General features: G+C 41.7%; 2 protein-coding genes across 7 annotated transcripts; both read right to left on the bottom strand.

The window, feature by feature from the left end:
* Positions 1–38: 38 nt before the first annotated feature.
* Positions 39–7,611, bottom strand: LOC137800872 (probable pleckstrin homology domain-containing family N member 1). The gene is made up of 11 exons (XM_068598239.1): positions 7,454–7,611; positions 5,458–5,566; positions 4,618–4,764; positions 4,234–4,320; positions 3,493–3,580; positions 3,272–3,408; positions 3,034–3,180; positions 2,166–2,252; positions 1,866–1,941; positions 1,672–1,748; positions 39–432 (listed from the first exon to the last, which is right to left on the bottom strand). Exons 1-11 carry the CDS (start codon positions 7,546–7,548, stop codon positions 301–303), a joined length of 1,182 nt encoding a protein of 393 aa, XP_068454340.1. The 5' UTR covers positions 7,549–7,611; the 3' UTR covers positions 39–300.
* A 1,687-nt stretch (positions 7,612–9,298) lies between these two features.
* On the bottom strand, positions 9,299–17,227 carry ttll10 (tubulin tyrosine ligase-like family, member 10). 6 transcript variants are annotated; one of them, XM_068598662.1, is made up of 12 exons: positions 17,087–17,227; positions 15,834–16,191; positions 15,523–15,697; positions 15,155–15,273; positions 14,905–15,028; positions 14,152–14,237; positions 12,804–12,990; positions 12,451–12,622; positions 11,612–11,752; positions 10,454–10,570; positions 10,262–10,355; positions 9,299–10,168 (listed from the first exon to the last, which is right to left on the bottom strand). In XM_068598662.1, exons 2-12 carry the CDS (start codon positions 16,108–16,110, stop codon positions 9,501–9,503), a joined length of 2,160 nt encoding a protein of 719 aa, XP_068454763.1. In that variant the 5' UTR covers positions 16,111–16,191; positions 17,087–17,227; the 3' UTR covers positions 9,299–9,500. The 6 variants fall into 6 exon arrangements, with proteins under 6 accessions (XP_068454763.1, XP_068454768.1, XP_068454765.1 ...); XM_068598667.1 differs by having other exon boundaries at positions 15,834–16,116; XM_068598664.1 differs by having other exon boundaries at positions 15,834–16,252; positions 17,003–17,223.
* Between the last annotated feature and the right edge of the window lie 1,924 nt (positions 17,228–19,151).

Below are 19,151 nucleotides of genomic sequence, written 5' to 3'. Positions count from 1 at the left end.
ATTTTATAGTAAAAGCCATCAGAGCTAAATATGTACAGCTGCTTCAGTACTATTTCCTTCAGTAAGTAACCCTTAAAGCTCTACAGACTAACATGTGTTTTAGCTGTGTTCTGGCCTCAAACTGGGTCATGACCTTGAAAGGGAACTAAAAGTGTAACAAAATCACCTAACTACATCAATATTGGGCGAGAACATATCTTCATGTTGTGGCACAATCACACATAACAGTCATATGTACATACTATCCACACGTTATTTCAGATTAAAATAAAAGTCAAACTTTTTCCACTTTCCGATGAGTCAGTTGCGGCCATTGATGTGGCATTGGTCGACTGGTATCATCGGTTCCTGCGACTCCTTCCTGCTTCTCTGCAGCTTCGGCATGATTGGAGGTGCCCTGTGACTCACAGTAACGTGGCTGTTTCTGTCTGGCTGCAGGTCAAAGAACAAAATCTTGTTGGTGCAAAGTCAATTCACATTTTGAGGTATTCAACGTAACCGAAGCACACAACCTCTTCTCAGAATTAATATATATATATATATATATATATATATATATATATATATATATATATATATATATATATATATATATTAAAGGGCTCTAAGTTAGAGGTGTTTTTCTGATATTTAAGTGAGTATAACTACTTACAGACCCCTTTTATGTTCGTAAACCTGATGAAGCATTTCTGAGGGGGCGGATCCTTGAGGCAGAACAATTCTCTGAACACTTTAGTTAATGCTAGTTAGAAAGGATATTTTTTCTAATGGCTGAAGACAATAGATAATACAATTTTCTCTCAACATGTATAGTCACTCACACTCTGTGAGTGTTACTTGAGTAAGTTTAACTTTGACCAATGGAACCATAGCCGACTAGTTTGCCGGGAAGGAGAGCAGGAGGTAGCTCCATTAGCTACCTAGCTTGTCCTCTTCCAGAGCGGGCTAGTTGGTGTGCCGCCTGCTCTCCCTCTGGCGAAGAAAAGCAGCCCAGGAACTAGGAACATAACATGTTTGAGCTGTAAAGCACTGAAGCATGCATTATTAGTCAGCAGGAATGGAGAGATGTGTAGTAAATGCTAAGCTAAATCATTGGTCTTATCAAACCTGTGGAAACTGTTGTTTTTTTGCCACTTGAGGGCACTATAATCCACAATTACACACATTGGTATACTAATGTTCAATGGACTTTATTGTGTGCTTTAATACCTCTTTAGCCATTCGCACACTAATGTAGTTCGATGCATGGGGTTTGCAACTTGGGGTTCAACTCAAACATGCCGGGAATTGAACTACCCTGTGATTAATTGAGGTACGCTCTAACTCCTGGGCCCCAGCACCTCCAATCTTCTACCACTTTTTAAGTTATCATGAAAATTGTTGTTGAGTTGGCAACTCCTGAAAATATGAGGGAGAATTAACATTCATTGGAGTGATGAATGGGGGTCCAATGTTCACTGTCTTGTTTTGGTCGACATCAACTGGGCTACTGGAAATATATGGCTCTTTAGCTATTAAAATAGCGACGTCGTCACAAAATAATTTACCAACTTTGCGGTTCCCTTCTAATCAATTTCGCTCTTCATAATCTCTCTCCAGAAGCTCGTTGTTTTACCACCCAAAGACTATACTTTACCATTTTATAAAAGATGTCAGAAAGCACAGTCTCACCTGTTGTAATTGAAACATCCAGTTCAGATAATCCTCCTGACAGGTACAAGAGACCTGCAGGGGCTCCACTAGCTCACCTAGAACACAGCAACGATTATGAAATTATTGTATTTCTCACTGTACTTAGTTTCAGTATCATTTCATGCTACATTTAGCCAAAACAAGTATTAATGTAAGATGTTTGCACAGTATACCTATCAGTTCAAACTCCAGCCGTCCAGGCAGTGCAGACCTCTCAACTGCTTTGATGCTGTGTCGGGGCAACCTGCCCTGTTAGAGATGACATGAAAGACATAGAAACACATTAAATCATTTTACAATCATACGATGACTGTACAAGAAAAAAAACTACAGAATGGACGGTGAGTGTGTCTTACAAAAATGTTCTACCCGTGCTTTATGTCAAATCCTGTGTAAAGATTACAGGGACATGTTATGCCACAGTGGTTAAGGAGGTATTATTATGGATTTTTCCCATAGTCATTTTACACTACCTCATATCTTATATTCAGACGATTGTTGTCAACTGACAGCAGCAGGACGTCTTGAGGGAAGAGAACCATCAGTCTTTCATGGAGTCCCTGAAAGAACAAAGGCATGTCACTGCTATTGTTGTATCAGCCATTCAATACATATAGTACTGCTGACAAAATACTGTGACACTTATTATTATTAATAATAATAATAATAATAATAATAATGGTCCCTATAATATAGGGTGGACAATTATATTTACCATATTGACATGCGCCACAAGTAGAAAACAGCAGTTTATCTCAACTTGTGACTCTTCCATTTGTAATTGGGTCTATTATTCAAATTAGTAATGATGCTAATTATTACAAAACTATTTGACTTCATTTGGCTTTATTAGTGTGATGTAAACACTGAACTTACAATGCTATAATAAATTGAAAAGATGACCAAATAACCAAAATAAGACCCAAGTTGTAGGAAACATGAGTGATACTTTAATTTAACGTAAATAAAGAATTTCCATTTTGCGCCTCTGTTAAATAAATGATGGACCATGAATAAGGGCAGCCTCTACATGCCACATCATGTGCCACTGGGTCAAGTTTTACATAAAACCCATCTTAATTGTTATATGAAAGGAAATGTGGTCTCGATTTTTAGATAAATATTAGTGTGAATGATGGTTAATCTGTCATCAGGCAGTAAATATGAAAAGTAGAGGAAATGGGTAAAAAAATTATTGTTTTAATCTCATTGGTTTAGTTGCTGTGGAGCTTCAGAAGCAAACTAGTTTTCATATTGATAAAGGAGTAATTCTTGCTCTCCAATTATTTTATCCATGTTCATTTGCAGATTCTTAATCCAGTGTGACAGAGTGTGTGCTACCTGTCTCTGTGTGTTGATGATATGGACGATAGATATGTATCCCGGCTGACCCATGTGCTGTATCGGCGAGCCCTCCCACTGCCAAATGCGAGCTTGCAGTAAGTACTTTTTCAGTTCTTCTCTTTTCCAGTGCTCATCACAGGGCAACTAGGGACGAAAGAAGACATGTGATTGATTGATTCCTTACGATTAAACTTAATGTAGAGTTGTAACCAGGTGTTTAGCAGTTGGTCATTACAAGGTAGGAGAGGGCGCAGTGGGGGGGACTCATGGGTTGTGCCATTAACTTGTATCTCCTGTCTTCTATGTGTTGCGTCCATTTCTGTAGCTCTGCGGCGCTGGAGCATATGAAGACTTTGGACTCCACCATTGGACCTGGATGGAAGAGGGAACAACATAAGTCATGCTCAGTACTTTAAACGGTGTTTCCGTGCCTGAGCTGAATTTCCGCCAACTCACCGCTGATCTTGAACATGTGCGGTGAATGTGACCTTTTAGGGTCCATGGAGACAACTTCCAAGGAAAGTCCAGAAAGAGGAAGGATGCCCTGTGAGATAAGATACCACAAAGTGTCACAGTAAAATAAAAAGAAATCGTGATGCATTTTTATAACTATGGTCCCCTAAAATGCTGTTGTGCTATTTACACATCCAGCAGATACTGAGCTCCTATATGCTGTCCGGCTTGTGTGTTTTTTAACCTGGATCCTATTTTCCAATGTTTTTGTGTTGTTGGAGTTTGTATGAGTGTGAAAAGCATAGCTTAGTGTTTGTTATCTAAAATATTTAAATGTGATGGCTGACTAATTTGGAAAAGGTTGAAGGGGCTTTTTAGATTTTTAGAATTTACAGATTTACTCGTGTACCAACCGACTGGATCAAGCGAAGTGTAAAGAGGAAGTATATGTTTCTCTGTAGAGTTATTACTCTTATTAATACACATTGTTGTCAAACCCTCAGTGGCTAAAGCAAGATGTATAGTACATTCAAAGTGCAAAATTGCTTCAAGCGATTATATTGGAGCACATTTTTAGTGTTTTCTCTCAATACTCGACCAATTTTAAAAATTGACACTTTAAGAAAAAAAGAAATGGAAAAATCGGGTCAAAGTTGAAAAATACGGAAGTTACACTTTTAGAGTGTGTTTGAATCTTAGCCACTATTTTACATGTCATGTTAAAATAAAATTCACAAAGAAAACCTCATAAATGAAGTCTTGTCGAGTGTGGTCCAGGGAAAGGATCAAGAGGTGGAAGGAGAATAACACCAGGAAGTGTTCACTGGTTTCCTGTGGAGGGACAACATGAAGACATGTGACAACAGTTCAAAACAAATAGAAACAATAATAAAGTGCAGGAGTTGTAGGCTCATAGTGTCATCGTGTCATGTAATAAAACCTGTTTCACTTTTTTTCCAATTAAAGATGTTGCTCGCCAGACAGAAGTTTAAGGTGTACTGGATCAAGAAGTGGAGCAGTATTACGACTCATATTCTTAAAGATGATTTCAGAACAAACCCTTTTAGGATGCTTTCTGAGTGGAGTCACACCTCATAACTGTCACCCGTGTGTGTGTGGCAGGGTTACCTGTGTGTAGCTGTTGGAGAGCAACACCAGGGAGGAGTGGAAGATCTCTCCATACATGTGAGCAGGTTGGCCCTCCCATTGCCCGATCGGCTTGTGGGAGTAGATCCTGTGATGTAACTCGTCTCTGCTCCTGCCCCACAGCACCACCTGCAGACGCAAAACCTCATCAGCCCACACGCAGCCGTTATGATTTGTACATTTGAATAGTGTGTAGCTTTTCCATTGGTCGGCCATTTCCCCTTGGTTGGTTTTTTGGTGATATCTCACTGCCCCATCAGTATTTTTGATGTGGCAACACAAAGATGAGTCATGCATTACGCAGCAAATTGAAGTTTATTTCACTGTTGAAAGCCTCCAGCCATTGTTATTTAAGCTCAAACTGTTGCTCAATCCCCTCAAGGGGGATTTGGTTTCTGAAAAGTGTTGTTCTGTTGGGGGTTGGAAGCTTCGTATTTAGACACATTTGTCATTCAAGTGGAAAGAATTGTGAAAACTCAAGTTTGTGTGGCAGTGTCTCTCCTTTGTTTCCCGTAAAGTTTGAATCACACCGGACAGGGAATGCAGAATCTCTCACTTTTGTAGCGGAAATTCCCACAGTGTGTAAACAGTGTGTGTCTGGCCCGCAACACAAATAACTGCACTGTGGAACAGTGGAAACTGTTCACATTCATGGGCGTGCGCATCTCACTCTCACACCCTCTGCTCGAGCTCTTAAAAAGTGTGACAGTGTTTGGCCAAAGTGAGCCACATGCTGTGTTCTTATACTGTGAAAAGTGCATGATGTCTCTGCCATACACACACACACTCACATCACACGTCACACATCACACGCACAGTGACCTCTTGTTCCAGGTGTCGTACTGGAGGGTAGCGTGGTGGAGGCGAGGGCGGCTCATCTCTGCTTGTCCTCACAGACAGCTGAAGCCTGGTCTCTCCCAGACTCCACACCCTGAATAAACACATTTCATCAGTCACATACAGCAGCAGTCACATTGGCTCCGTGGTTAGCGCCGTGGCCTCATTGGTGCACGGATGTGGGTTCAGTTTATGGTCCCGTCTGTGAACGTCAAAGTGCAATGTGAACGTCAAAGTGCACGTTCTGTTTGTCTCTGTCCCGCCAGCAAATTCAGGCAGGCCCCTCAGATACGAAACATGATTGCACACGTGTGTGCCCAAATAATGGTACTTGTGCTTGGGATATCACAATTTAAATGACTGGCCTTGATCCTCCTGCAGCCGCGCAGCAGACAGACGTAATCAGATTACACTACCCCTCCTCCCACTCCCCCTTTATTGCCATATTTTGCAGCCAATGTGGCACATATGGACCCCTCAGGGGTTTTGGGGGAACATTGGAAGATGTCCTTTGGTAAATCCTCTTTTGGAAAAATGCTGTTCTCTGCTTTGTGGATCAATATGTGGAACTCCAAATGGAGTGGGATTATTTTAAACTGGAGTCAAAGCAGCTTTTAAAAAGGTATCAGACATGTGGTCACTAGTGATGAATGTATTTTCATCTGAGTTTGGTGTCTTTTTTCTTGAGATATATTTATATCTAGAGCCTCGTATTGAAATGTTAAGCTATAATTGCGGGTATGTGTGTCATTGGTCCATGCCATATTCTTGGCCCCATAAAAATTCAAACATGTGGATGACGGTAGTGAGGAGAAGCATTACATTTACAAGAAAATGTTTTTCCATTTTTTTTAATTCACAGTCCCGTTTCAAATTCTTAGTTTAAAGGATGTTATTTGGATCGCAACGCAGTGAAAATCAGTACTCATAACAGTACTTTATATAAAGTGATAAACAATGGCTGGTGAAATAGCCTATATCTATATTCAAGTATTCATCTTTGCCTGTGAATGGGCTGCAACCATTAGTACTAATCAATCCGATAAGTAGTAATTGTACAGCCGCACATAAAAACTGGTAGTTTCTGTTGTAATTATCCTCTGGTAATCCCTTAGCCTTAGAACAAGAGGGGATTTGTCCCGCCCTGACTCTGTACTAAACCCCTCCATGACTCAGCCATTGTCTTATAGTAAGCTGCTAATCATGTCAGTGCAGCATCACCAAGTCCCCAAGTTCATGTTTAGTAAATAGGAGCCAATTAATTCTCCAGTCTTGTTGTTCTGTCGGGTGCTGATGAGTGGAAATCATATGGATGTAATGTGTGTTGTTCTGCAGCTGTTGTCCTCCTGGTTCAAGGGAATTTAATGTCTCGTTTTCTGTGTGTTTCTATGTAAAATTACATCCTGTTACTCTGTGAAAACAAGCATTTAGTGTCCACGTCCTAGGAAATGGTATCATTGGGTACTCTGCAGCTTTTTCTTTTTTAAAGTCACGTGGAAGGCGACCTCCTCCTCTTGTGTTTTACATGTTCACTTGCAAAATGCATGACTTGCCGGAGACAAACCACAGAGGTTGAAAGAGAAGCCGCTAAAATGCTTTATTCACCTCCCACGTGCCACGGCTTCCTCCTGCAGAATGCACCGATACACAGAGCCAAAAAGGTACTCTCTCTTTAAAGATGTGAGGATGAACACAATACATTCGACCCATCATGTTTTGTTCCGGGATCAAAGTGCAGACATAACTGTGTACATTCCACATCTTCTACTCTTCCTATGTTTGAGCAGTTCTCACTTTCTGGACCACTGTTTACTGTTTTTCTGTTTTCTTAATGTCTTTTTTTTTGTCTTTTATATTCATCTTTTGCATATATACGAAGAGAAAAGAGAAACTGGAGTCAAATTCCATGTATGTGAAAATGTACATGGCCATTAAAGCTGATTCTGATTCTTTAAAACATAAACTCATATTCATGTCTTACCCTAAATTGTCTCCAGAGAGTTCCAGGAGCTCGATCTCATCCGGGCCCACCTCGTCCACTCCAGTATGACTCTGGGTCACACTGCAGCATCCCATGTCGGACGAGGAGTCTGTCCTTCTCCTCCTGTCTCAGCTTCTAGTCCACACACTGAGCACCATCTGCCCAGACAACCATCCCTGCTGCGTGTGTGTGTGTGTGCCACACTTGAATCAAAGAGATAGGGCTGGTTTGGTCCAAAAGAGGATATTGTGGGCTATAGAGTAGAGAAGGGAGGGGGATGTGTCGCTAAGCTCTAGTTCCCCCTTTTTGCCAGCATGAAGTTTATATTCAAACAGAGCTGCAAGAACGAAAGGTGTTGAAGCTTTTGAAGAGGAATTGGAGATAAAAGTGGTAAAAAAAAAAAAGTGTTTTTGTTGAGTCGCAGCTTCGTAGTTGCTCCTTCCTTCCTGTCAGTTGGCTTTCTGCAGAAAATTGAACAGTTTCCTCCGTGGTTTTCTCAAACGACGGTCTGAACTCACAATGGGAACCTGCTGACGCTTCACCATGATGAAGAAAAACTGGTTCTATTGTTAATTAAAGCTTCCCATTTGCGGATGTTAAAAAAATGCAGCTGCTACAGATACTTAAGCCGCTTCATGTTGATGCGTAAGGCTCTGCTGCTCTCAGCCTCTTTGTTGGAAGTATGAAGCAAAGATGGCAGCAAACCGGCATGTTTACATGCAAAATCTCATGAATATTGATAGAGCGGTGAAATAATTACAAGTTATGAAATGTCGAGGTAAAGGGCTGCAGTCAAAACAACAAGCCGCAACATCTGTAGCCTTATTTTGTTGATCTTCATGGTTAAAATTACAGTCAGAGGGTGGGAGGGTTACACACTCACGTCTGAGTGTTTCTGGCTTTCCACAAGGCCGGAGAGTTTCTGTGAAGTGAAGCAACTCCATGTCAAATGACTGATATGTTTTGCATTTGCCTCAGCTGTTGATTTCTGCTTTGATTAAAGTTAACAAGTCTGCCAATAATCTTTTGGACAGTGACATACTACACTGTAGCTTTTTACAGTATTTTGACAGACAATACTATGACTTTTAATATTTTTTGAAATAGTAAGCTTAAAGTAAATGGAAACTATAGCTTTTCATGACTTCCTTCAACACTATGATTTTACTTTTTATAACAAAGTATAACATGTCATCTTTGTCATGATACAAAATGAAAGTATATGACTTTTTTCTTTTTTTTTTTACATACACTCAGACTGCTTTTGAATATACAACATGTTATATCATAGCTTTATTGTACTTGTTTGGACGTGTTGAAATATCGCATTTTCATGCCTTTTCTGACTATTAACTTTGTTTTACTTACTTAGGGATTGCAACAAACCAGGGCTGCTAAGAAGAAGCATTTAAAAACCATCTAGCCCTTCGATATATTGGACAAACGGATACGACCAAACAAAAGAAATTGTATTGAAATATATTCAAGGAAGTAAATAATGACGAATCCCTGATAAATCATTTTATATGCACCAATTATGAGAGTTTGTGAATGAGGCCCATGACACAGTTTGAGATATGGAGAACAATGACGTGATAAAACTGAGAATATTCACCATGAGAACTAGGTAGGTAGGTAGGTAGGTAGGTAGGGAGGGAGGGAGGGAGGAAGGGAGAGAGGAAGAGAGAGAGAGAGAGAGAGAGAGAGAGAGAGAGAGAGAGAGAGAGAGAGAGAGAGGGAGAGGGAGAGAGGTTGAAAAGTGTGAACACTTCCATTGGACTGTGTTTCAGTGATGGCAGACTGTGTGGTCTCTTGCCTTCTCTAACACAAAATATCAAAACAATCTACAATATTATGTGAGCGATATATTTCTGTTGTATTTTTCAATAATCAATTCAAGCATTTTCAATGACTCACGTCTATACATCTATTTCCAAAACCTTTCTTTCACATCTTCATTTTCTCCCCAAATTCACAAACATCCAAGAAATTCAAAGCTCCTCTTTCATTTTGGCAAAGCTCTTCAGATCCTCACTGTCGTAACGAATCAATGTTCCTCTTCTGCCTCATAAACGTCTTTGTTTTTTTCTTCTCCGAGCGCTCGTTCTTTTTCACGCAGCGGAGGAGGTCCAGCATGAGGAGGGAATGGTGTGGTGGTCTCCGGAAAGCCACACACGGGGATCCCTGGTACCCAGGCGGTGATCCCTGGTGACGATAGCGACATAATCATAGTCGCCTGCATCGACTTGGAGTTCTTCACGTCGCCTGCAGCTTTTGAATGATGATGCACAGCACATTTGCTCAGCTTGAGTTCAACCCGAGGACTGGGATCCTTATTCCTATCAGTCCTGCTGTTGCATCCGCTGAGTAAATGCGAAGGTCCCTGTACTGATGAAGAGTTTTGGTGGAAACGTGAGGGGGCGGTGGAGGGACACTGGCGAACCTTTGAACTGCCTCTTCCTTCCCCACTTGCCGAGACTTTCACACTATCAAGGGATGATGAGGGCGCCACGTTGCCCTCTGACTTACATCTTTTGGGCTTTGTCTTTTTGGTGCTTTTTCGGTTGAAGTCTCTGTTTGTGTAGCTCTTACTGCAGGCTAGCACTGAATCTGGAGGGAAAACTTTGTTGTAAAGCAGCACAAAGTCCCTCTGACTGTCCAAAGGAAGAATCTTCTGATGGGCACGACACTTGTTGAAGATCTCCAGAGATAAATCTAGAGCATGAAGGGGGGACAGCAGATTTAAAATGTGACTTGAACATCTTAACCTGAATAAAAATGGGGTGTTAATTTATAACGTTAGCTTACCGAGCGTCTCCACAACAATGCTGGGTATCACCTCCTTCAGCACTATGCAATTCGTATGGAGAGCTGGATTACAGTTCATCTCCAACAGCCAAACCTATCATAGACGTAAAGACACGGTTAGTTCCAGATCATGCACGTCAACGCACGTGTGGGACTGGCCTCCATCCAGACATCCGATGACATATCACCCACCTTGAAGTCCTCATCGACCATGAAGTCGCAGCCAATCAAGTCAAAGAAGCCCAGTCGGCAGTCAAACTTGGATTTGACTGCCAAGAAGCACTGGGTCATGATCTGCTGCATGCGCTTCTGATGCGAGGAAAGACACACAAGATGCTCTAATTATGCTTAAATAGTGACATAGCATGTCAAACTCCCTTAAGCATCCATGTTGGATGTCTGTAGCTCTTAACAACAATATTCTTAACTTTTCACTCCATCACAAGCGTACATTATGTTTGACCTGCATTTAACCCATCCTTAGCATTTTGGGCTGCTGCCAGGAAGCAACTGGGGTTCAGTGTCTCTCTCACTGGCACTTTAACATGCAGACATGAAGCGCAGGTGATTGAACCATGAGCTTTGTGGTTGCATTTCTTCAATGATTCATTTGTCTGTAATATTGTCATTGCAGTTAGGTTTTCTCCTAAAGACTTAAAGCTAACTTAAGCGTGTTGGTGTTTTTTAGCTTACTAATGAATGAATGTGTAATGTGTCACCTGCCTGCAGCAGTCTTAGTCTTAGCAAGGATGGGGAGATGACGGGATTATCTTTATTAATTTATTATAATTATATTCATTACTTATATTTCATACATTTGACTATGTGAGTTATCTTATGTCCTACATAGTCAAATGTATAAAAGCTGCTACTGGAAATGTAAGTCATCACTCTTAAATTAAATGTTAAAAGCCATAACAATTGGTAAGTCATTAAACATTATTAAAAGTCATTCTAATGGCATGTGCTTTTCATTCATACATTTCTTCTTGTATTTTTTTTTTTCTCGAATTGTGCACAGCATAACAGTTCTCAGTTAGTCAGCAGGTTTCTGTTCCTCCAAACAGCCACATTAACACATTTAAGGTTTGAGGTTTCTCTCTCCAACAGGAGCAAGCAAAACCAAATTAAAATGTATACATTGTTCTGCTTGTTGTATTGTATACGGCACTATGGATAAACACAACCACCAAACAAGCAAATGATATTCCATGTTAGTAATAACACAACGTCTGCTCAGATAGGAGTGAGATCATCCAATCCTACCCCCAATCTCAATTAGCTGGCAGCCTTAACAACCATCATTATAATGCTAATTGGTCCCCGAGAGCTACAACACTCTGTACTCACTGCAAAGGCGCCCAGCACCCAGTCCCTGGGCAGACCCTTGGCAACCCGAAATCTGTCGTTGACGTAGGCGTTGAAGCTCTCCATCGACCACACAGTGTCCTCCTTCAGCTGGCTGTACAGAGGGTTCTTCTTCTGCATGTACTGGAGATGGACAGCAGGGGGACCAGAGACACACCAAGCAGTCAGCAGGAGCACAGAGACCGTCAACGGCACAGCTAATGCTTCAGCCACTCAACCTCTCTGTATGTAATGGAGGACAAGTACGCAAAGAAGGATGGGACGCAAATGCCTCTCAAGTGTCATTGTGGATGATCGTTGTCCTTTTTCATTTGTGCTACATGGCATGTGTGAATGAATGCCTTTAAACTCCATGAATGAACAGTGATTTCAGTCTATAATTCCCTTTTCTTCATATCCGATGCAAGCATGCCAGTGATTGACATGCAGGGTTGTGGGTTTGACGCCAGACCGCTTTGTGGTTGCAATTATGTCTGCATGGACAAAAAAGAATGAAATCAAACCAGCAGTGTTTGGGGATTGTTCAGCTTTTCCCTGAAGATGATTATCACCAGCAACTGAAAACAAGGGGATGTCTTCCAAAGTGTGAAAGAGATCAACTTGCTATGTCTAATTCAAACTGCTGAATTTGAATAGCTTTAGATACGTGTTGGAATAGGTTTTTGCACAGCTTTCACTGACACTGAAAGCACACTTAGAGGCCGGTAAGAGCAGAAGGCGATTCATGATAGCAAGTAAAATATGAGCACAACTCCTATTTTAAGACAAAAAAAAGTGAACCCTGAACATGTCGGGCAGAGTTCGAACAGCATTGAGCTTACCTGATTTGTCAGGTGGGCAGACAGGTTGTTGGAGCTGGGGTCGTAAAGGTCACAGGTCAGTCGCACATATCCATGGCAAAAGAAGACCACGTAAGGTGCAGTGCAGGCGATCAGAAGGTAGGAGCGCACGTCAAACTTTTTCCCTTTCAGGAGCAGCGGCCTCTGGATGTAACTGAGGGCAAAATGTCAGTTTGCCTTCAGGTTCAACAGCTACATCAACGTTCCCTGATAGGAAAATGCACTTTATCAATGCACTTTATCATTCGTCGACAAGGTGTTGTCTGTTTCGGAGACGTACCACATGGCATGATATTCATTGTAACAACCCCATAGTTATGTACGTGTTCACCCACTGTTGGACAATCCGTGCCTGAGGCTGGCGGTGGATCGTCCTCCCGTTGGATCGGATGTCCTCCGTGTGCTGCAGCTTCAGCCTGAAGGCGGCTACGTCCTCCTGGCTCTTCAGCAGAAAGATCCCTCTGCCTTGGTTCAGACCCGTGGGCTTACAGATCCACATGTGACTCTCGTTCTTGCTCACACCTGGTAACAGTCATAAAGCTGCACCAGGTTAATCAGCAACGTTTGACATGTGAGGGTATGAAATATAAAGTCCTTCTCTGTTTGGAGACAGTGTGAAGGAGACTTGTCAGGTTGCTGTTCTACTCTCTTTCTATTGTGTCTTTCTTTACTGTGTAATTATGGTTTAATAGAATGACAATGAGTGTTGTTTCTGAATTGTTAAGGACAACATATGAACTTTATTTGAATGTTTGAATCCCAAAAAATCAACTTAAAAGTCTCACTTGTGTAAATTATCATTGTGCAGCTGTAGAAAGTAACTCGAACATTTAAATTCTGCTTAGATTTTAATAAAACAATATATACATATCATATAATTACACCGTGTAATGAAAACTTTCGCACGGCTTACTATATACTTGTTCTCGTAATGGTTCAATTCTCACTTTAAGGAATATAGTTTTTAATTAATTATCAATATTTCTTCCACCACTGACAGACATGATGCTTTTTTATTCAGAGGTTTTGTGTTCTGATCTGTTCTTTGTGCTTGTCTTTTTTTCCACAGATTTATCCGGCACCCAGAGATCTCTACCAGCTGTTTGTGTCTTTCCTCTGTTTACATAGTGATAACCGTGTTTGTCAAAACCCGCTCACCACTTATCATGATGCTGTGTGTCTGTTCATATCCCTACTAAACAATACAGGAACCAGCGGTTCATGCCGTCTCAGGTGCTAAAAATGTTCTCAGTTTAAATGTTGCATGTCTTTTAGTGTCCGGTGCTGAAGCCGCTCCACATCCGACTCCAGCTCAGCGTCTCTCCTCGTGTTTGTGTCTCAGCCCTGCCCTCTGCTGACTCCTCTCTATGGCAACAGCATGTTCCCCCGGTGATCTAATCAGCCTTATGGGATGGGAAGTGCATTATTTTCCAACGTCCTCGCAGCCTTTTGATTAAACAATCGCCAAGGCAACTGTTGTCTTAACGCCGCCTGGCACAAACTATTCTTTCTTGCATTGCAGGATGGACGACGAGTCGAGTTTGATTGATCTCATCTTTAAAGTGAAGCCTTCTAAATAAACACAAATCCAGTTAAACCAGTGTTGTGTTGTTTTTGCATCTGGATGCTCCTGATGTTGTACTTCTGTACTGTGTATGAAGGGGAAGTGTTTGGGCAGTTTACCCTCCTGATGGGCAAAGAAAGCCTCCCTCTCTTCCCTCACGTCCATGCGAAAGGTTGTAGGAATGAACTCCTCCATTTTCAGCTTCCTGCGAGGCACAGAAAAGCAAAGATGATGCACAAATCAATGGCTGTGTGTCTTCAACTGGTTAAACCTGCCATTATTATTAAAAATGTGTTACATCTGGACAATCAAAAGCCTACAGATTTACCTTTTATTATGGATTGCCATGTTTGTCCTCATACATGCACATGACGTACAAACACACACAGTTAGTGGCCAAAACTTACTTTAACTTCTTTGCCTTGAAAGATGACTTGAGGCCTTCTTGCTGTTTAAATTCATTGATGTATTGTTACTATTAGCCAGTACTTTATGAATACATGGTTTGTTTCCTGATTTTCTTATTAAAGTAATGCTTTGATATATCGGAGGTATTGTTCCTCACCAGATATTTCATGTGCTGGTTAAATACATCAGGTTGTCAAACTGTATTCATTCACCATCAATAATTATAGTTTATATAACTGACTCACATAATGCTCAATACCAAGCTCAGCTCTCATCTCGGATAGGGCCGGTTGGCCTTGTTTACTAAATAGACTCACAGGCTGATATGTCTTTTAATAGTATTTGCAGAGCCGGGCCTCTATTGAACCTCCATGATGGTGCCCGATTGTTGCTAGGAGATTGTTACTCAACTCTACGTTCAGTAAAGGAAATATCTGTTATAGATCTCTCTGTTTGATACATACAAGCTGAGTCGTTGGCCGTGGTTGACTTTGCTGTTGATTCGCTCGTACTGCCGCAGACTGCTGAGGAGGCCGATCTTCGTGGTGAGCACCTTGTTGTTGGGAATCTGGTACACGAGCTGTTCGCCTGGAACAACACATGCCAATTTTGAGTTTTCTTTGGGAGAATGGATGGCAATAAACATATTTTCTATCAACATTGTGGTACTATAGTTTACAGTAAAGTACAGCATTCAGCATTGTAGCACTGGACCTTCTCTGAAGTGACAGTAGGTGGCTGGTGATTTGCTCTCACACCACTTGAGTTTAATATCGTCCCTGTGCTTGTTGTAAATCCTCTTCCATCCTCTGCTCTCACAGTAACTGCTCACTCTAAACGAAAAGGCCCAAAAGAAACCAATCACATCTCTGCTTAAATCAAACAAAAAGGCTAAAACTAGCGGCCAAAACAAAATATACAGCTGCTGAATAATGTTTTTTGATAGCATTAAAGCAAATCTTTCTTTGGAAATCATCACTATTATTAAACTTTGTAATTTTAGGTTTAAGTTTTGATTACATTTTTTAAAACGCTTCAATCCAACGAATTAATGATCCTTTATTTCATATGTCTCTTCTTACATTTCAGCCCCATTGGCTCCTCCAATGAAGTAGAAAGGCCCAAGACCCCGGGGCTCCTCTACCCGGGGCTCCTCTGCCCGCCGCTGCCGCTCCTTGTCTGGATAGGAGCAGGTCGGCAAGCCCCTGGAGAAGGACCTCCGAATGCATTGCTTTTCCAGGCCCGCACCGGCGGATGCTTTTACATACACAAACACAGAGAAATCGTGCATGCACAGTCACTCAAACTCGCACGAACGCACAAGCTCTGTCACTATGTACATTCTTTTCACAAATGACCACACACTTGGCGTCCCACCTTCCCCGACACACACCTGACTCTCTGTGCCGGTGCTCCTGGTTGACAGATATGTGGGAAAACCCCTCTCTCGCTTTCACTCTTGCGTTCTCTCTCGCTTTCTCCTCCCTCTGGACCGACTCTAGTCCACTGTCTGATGTGGCTTCTTGCATGCCGCTGCTTCCTGCAGGCTGGTTGTCCTCACAGGGAGCCTCTGCTGCCGCCTTCTCTGCTTCGTCCCCTTGTTGCTTCTCCAGTCCGGTGCCCTCTGGCCGGGCTTCACTGCAGGACTCCACCAAGCACTCAGATGACATCTCTTCCTGTTGGAGCAGATTGCTACTGATGGCTGGAGATGTTCCAACACAGGGGACTTTTTTTATTGGTGTGCAGTGACGCTGTAGATAGTCGTGGAGAACAGGAATGAGCTGTTTGTCATGAGTCAAAGAGCACTGAAGACTTGGAGGAGTAAAAGAGGATAAGAAGAAGAGAACCGGTTTACCTTCTTTAACAGTACCGTACATCTGGCATGGCCTCAACAATTTAAAACTGGAGTACAGATTTGTATCTCCTCCTCAGTAATAATTGCACAGCCCATTAAACTTTCCATATAGTGCCATCATCGAGTTGAACATTTTTATTTGACCAATTTTTTTGACAGAAATACCTACAAAACTAATGATACTAACACCATGATCTTTGCGTTTGGGCTAACTAGCAATTGTTAAACACGCAAATTATTGTGGTGACCTCCCTGACCTTTTGTGTAAGAGCAACAGTTAAAGCGATGTACTTGACCTTCACCTTGGCCAATCTGTAGTTCTAGCTCCACCATCAGATCAAACGGTAAATGCTCAGGCACACGCCCGCTAAAACTTTTTGTCTAGTTTTGTTTAGTTTATTCCGACATTTAGGGGTTTGCGATGTCTGACAGTGTGGACAGCCCCTCTGTATATCATATTTTATATGATCTTCTTTAAGGTACTAAGTGAATAAGTGAATAAGTGAAGGTGAGGGTAAGTGAATGTTTGTTCATTCACTTACCCTGAACTTGTTTAAAGCTCCCACTGGAGAGGTCAAATTAACATCACATTTGGCAAATTAAAAAAAAAGTGCCGTGTCAAAATAAATGTGTTGTTTTCTTGTATAAGACAGGAGCTGAACTCTGTGACCTGATTGCAGTTACATTTAGAAGCAAAGGGGTTTTACCTGCAACTCCAGCGTCAGTCACAAGGACAGCCAGACTCCACAAAAACCCACTCAGCCTGTTCCTCTTCCTCCATGTGCACTCACCCTTGCAGTCCAACGGCAGGGCCGAGACGAACAGCCAACCCGAAGACTGAAGGACAGACTTGACAGAGGTGAAATCACATGGTGTGTCAGCAGTTGAAACCACTGAAATCGACCGTCGTCTGTCTCACTGCGAGTACGCAAACCCACTCGACCAAAGTAAACAATCAGCGGTTACTCTGGTAATGGGACCCTTAGCAACAGTTGCAGCTTGAACAGCAAGCTCAAGACGAACTAATGACTCAAGATTATGTATCCCACAACTACCCCACCTCTAAGTTTAGCTTCATTCAATATTAACTGCCTGTTAGCCTCTGTTGTGTGAACCCTGTGGTAACATGAGAGCAGAGTGTCAATCAAAATGGATCTGCCAGGTTTGCAGGGTATTATATCCTGACACCAGGGGCAAAATAATCATTTCTACATACAAAAAGAGCAAAAAGGGGTTAATTATATCCCCCTTACATTGTATACTGCTACAGCTACTGTTTCTTATGCTGACCTATATCTAATGCTACATTTTAGACGCTGAATAAAAGTTGTTTCAGCATCTGAAGGAAAAGTGTAGCAGGGATGATATAATGCATTATTAGCCCAGTATCTCTTCAAATATTTTAGATATACAATTACGTTAGCTGTAAGTTAACCTGAGCATGTAAATAAACCTTATACCCCCAGACAGTATCTTATATATTACATTTCATTTGAACATCTGTATTTTCAGTCATCCAGCTAAATCATTGCTGGATCCATTATTTTCATGGCATGACATTTTCATGAATCATATTTTCTCGAGCCAAATCCAGTGGCAGATACGCAGTTGAGCAACATAGTATTTGTCTGCCTGCATTGGCAAATCTACTTATCACTCATTCTGTCTCAGTGATTTGGCAGGGGAGGAAACACCCAGGCCCAGCCACGGTTGGCAATTACGCATAATCTCCTTTCTTCCTCCCAACAGTCTGATAATTGACAGGGGTGCATGCCTCTTAGACCAGCATCCATACAACCGTATAATTACACATACAGTAGGGTAACCAGGAGGGACGCAAACACTCAACTCCTGTAGGTTAGGCACGAATTATGTTATATTTCCTCACCTAATAATGGCCAAAGAAATATATTTTGCTGCCTGAATCAACACATCCTGTTGATCAACAACTCCTAGTAAACACACCTCCTACAACCTCAGTTAAACAGATCATGTGACGCTACCCCTGTAGTATAATGTCACTTAGGCCGTTTTAATTGACCTAAATTACCCAAAAATTCTGAAAAAATGACATGGGCTACTATTTTAGGACATTTTGGACTGTATGTAGACCATTTGAAGCAGTTTGTGCAGCGTCATAACGGATGAGAAGCAGTGATGTCAGTACAGTCATGTACACACACTGCAAAATGGCAGCTACATGAGAGAGCTGCTTGGCAATGAAGCAAGTGCAGCCACGGCACCCCAGTTATTAGAAGCGGGCCTCCCATATTCCTGTTTAACAGAGCTTTGTGTGGAGCCAGTGTTCGGCCACACCTTGATAAAGAGCCGCCATCTGATAGACACACTGTGCAAAGGGCTGCATAGGTGAACAAAGAGAACAGGCTTGTTTTACAACCCTGTCGACCTCATGGTCCACCATCTGCCAAGAGTCTTTGTGAATGTGTGTGTGTGTGTGTGTTTGTGTGTGTGTGTGTGTGTGTATTAGAATAAGCTTGTGTATTTTGTGTTGCTATCTGTATGTTCCCTTTTTTGTCTTACATAGTACACGATTAAAATGTTAATGAATACCTTTCCTGTTTAGTTTTGATCTCTGTCTGTCAATCAAACAGTGTGTGCAAATGTGCGACACTTTAAAAAAAAATCTGAACCTAACTTTTCCTTTTGTTTTCCTTGGGTTTTTACATCTGAACTCTACTCATTGTTTGTTTATCCATGGCAACTACCTCTGCTCATGCTAACAGGCCAGTTCTTCTCATATTTACTACAAACAAACCACACACATGAAAAAAAAAAACCTCACGACATCATTCCTCCCAATTGTGGCTCGTTTCCCAAGAAAAGACCGGTGGATAA

Source organism: Clinocottus analis, unplaced genomic scaffold (genome assembly GCF_023055335.1).
Source record: "Clinocottus analis isolate CAN_PGR_092001 unplaced genomic scaffold, fCliAna1.0.p SCAF_4, whole genome shotgun sequence".
Classification (NCBI taxonomy): domain Eukaryota; kingdom Metazoa; phylum Chordata; class Actinopteri; order Perciformes; family Cottidae; genus Clinocottus; species Clinocottus analis.
Note: the sequence above shows the minus strand (reverse complement) of the source record. Positions and strands in the feature narration are given on the sequence as shown.

What these genes read in the sequence shown, in the direction of transcription:
- LOC137800872 (XM_068598239.1), bottom strand. Translation starts at nt 7,548, where the DNA reads ATGGGATGCTGCAGTGTGACCCAGAGTCATACTGGAGTGGACGAGGTG. An exon ending in GACAAGACTTCATTTATGAG is followed by an intron (nt 3,581 to 4,233) that starts GTTTTCTTTGTG and finishes CTTATCTCACAG; the next exon opens with GGCATCCTTCCTCTTTCTGG. An exon ending in GCTGGAGTTTGAACTGATAG is followed by an intron (nt 1,749 to 1,865) that starts GTATACTGTGCA and finishes GCTGTGTTCTAG; the next exon opens with GTGAGCTAGTGGAGCCCCTG.
- ttll10 (XM_068598662.1), bottom strand. Translation starts at nt 16,110, where the DNA reads ATGTCATCTGAGTGCTTGGTGGAGTCCTGCAGTGAAGCCCGGCCAGAG. An exon ending in CTGCCCACCTGACAAATCAG is followed by an intron (nt 11,753 to 12,450) that starts GTAAGCTCAATG and finishes GTCCATCTCCAG; the next exon opens with TACATGCAGAAGAAGAACCC. An exon ending in GGGTGCTGGGCGCCTTTGCA is followed by an intron (nt 10,571 to 11,611) that starts GTGAGTACAGAG and finishes TCCTCGCATCAG; the next exon opens with AAGCGCATGCAGCAGATCAT.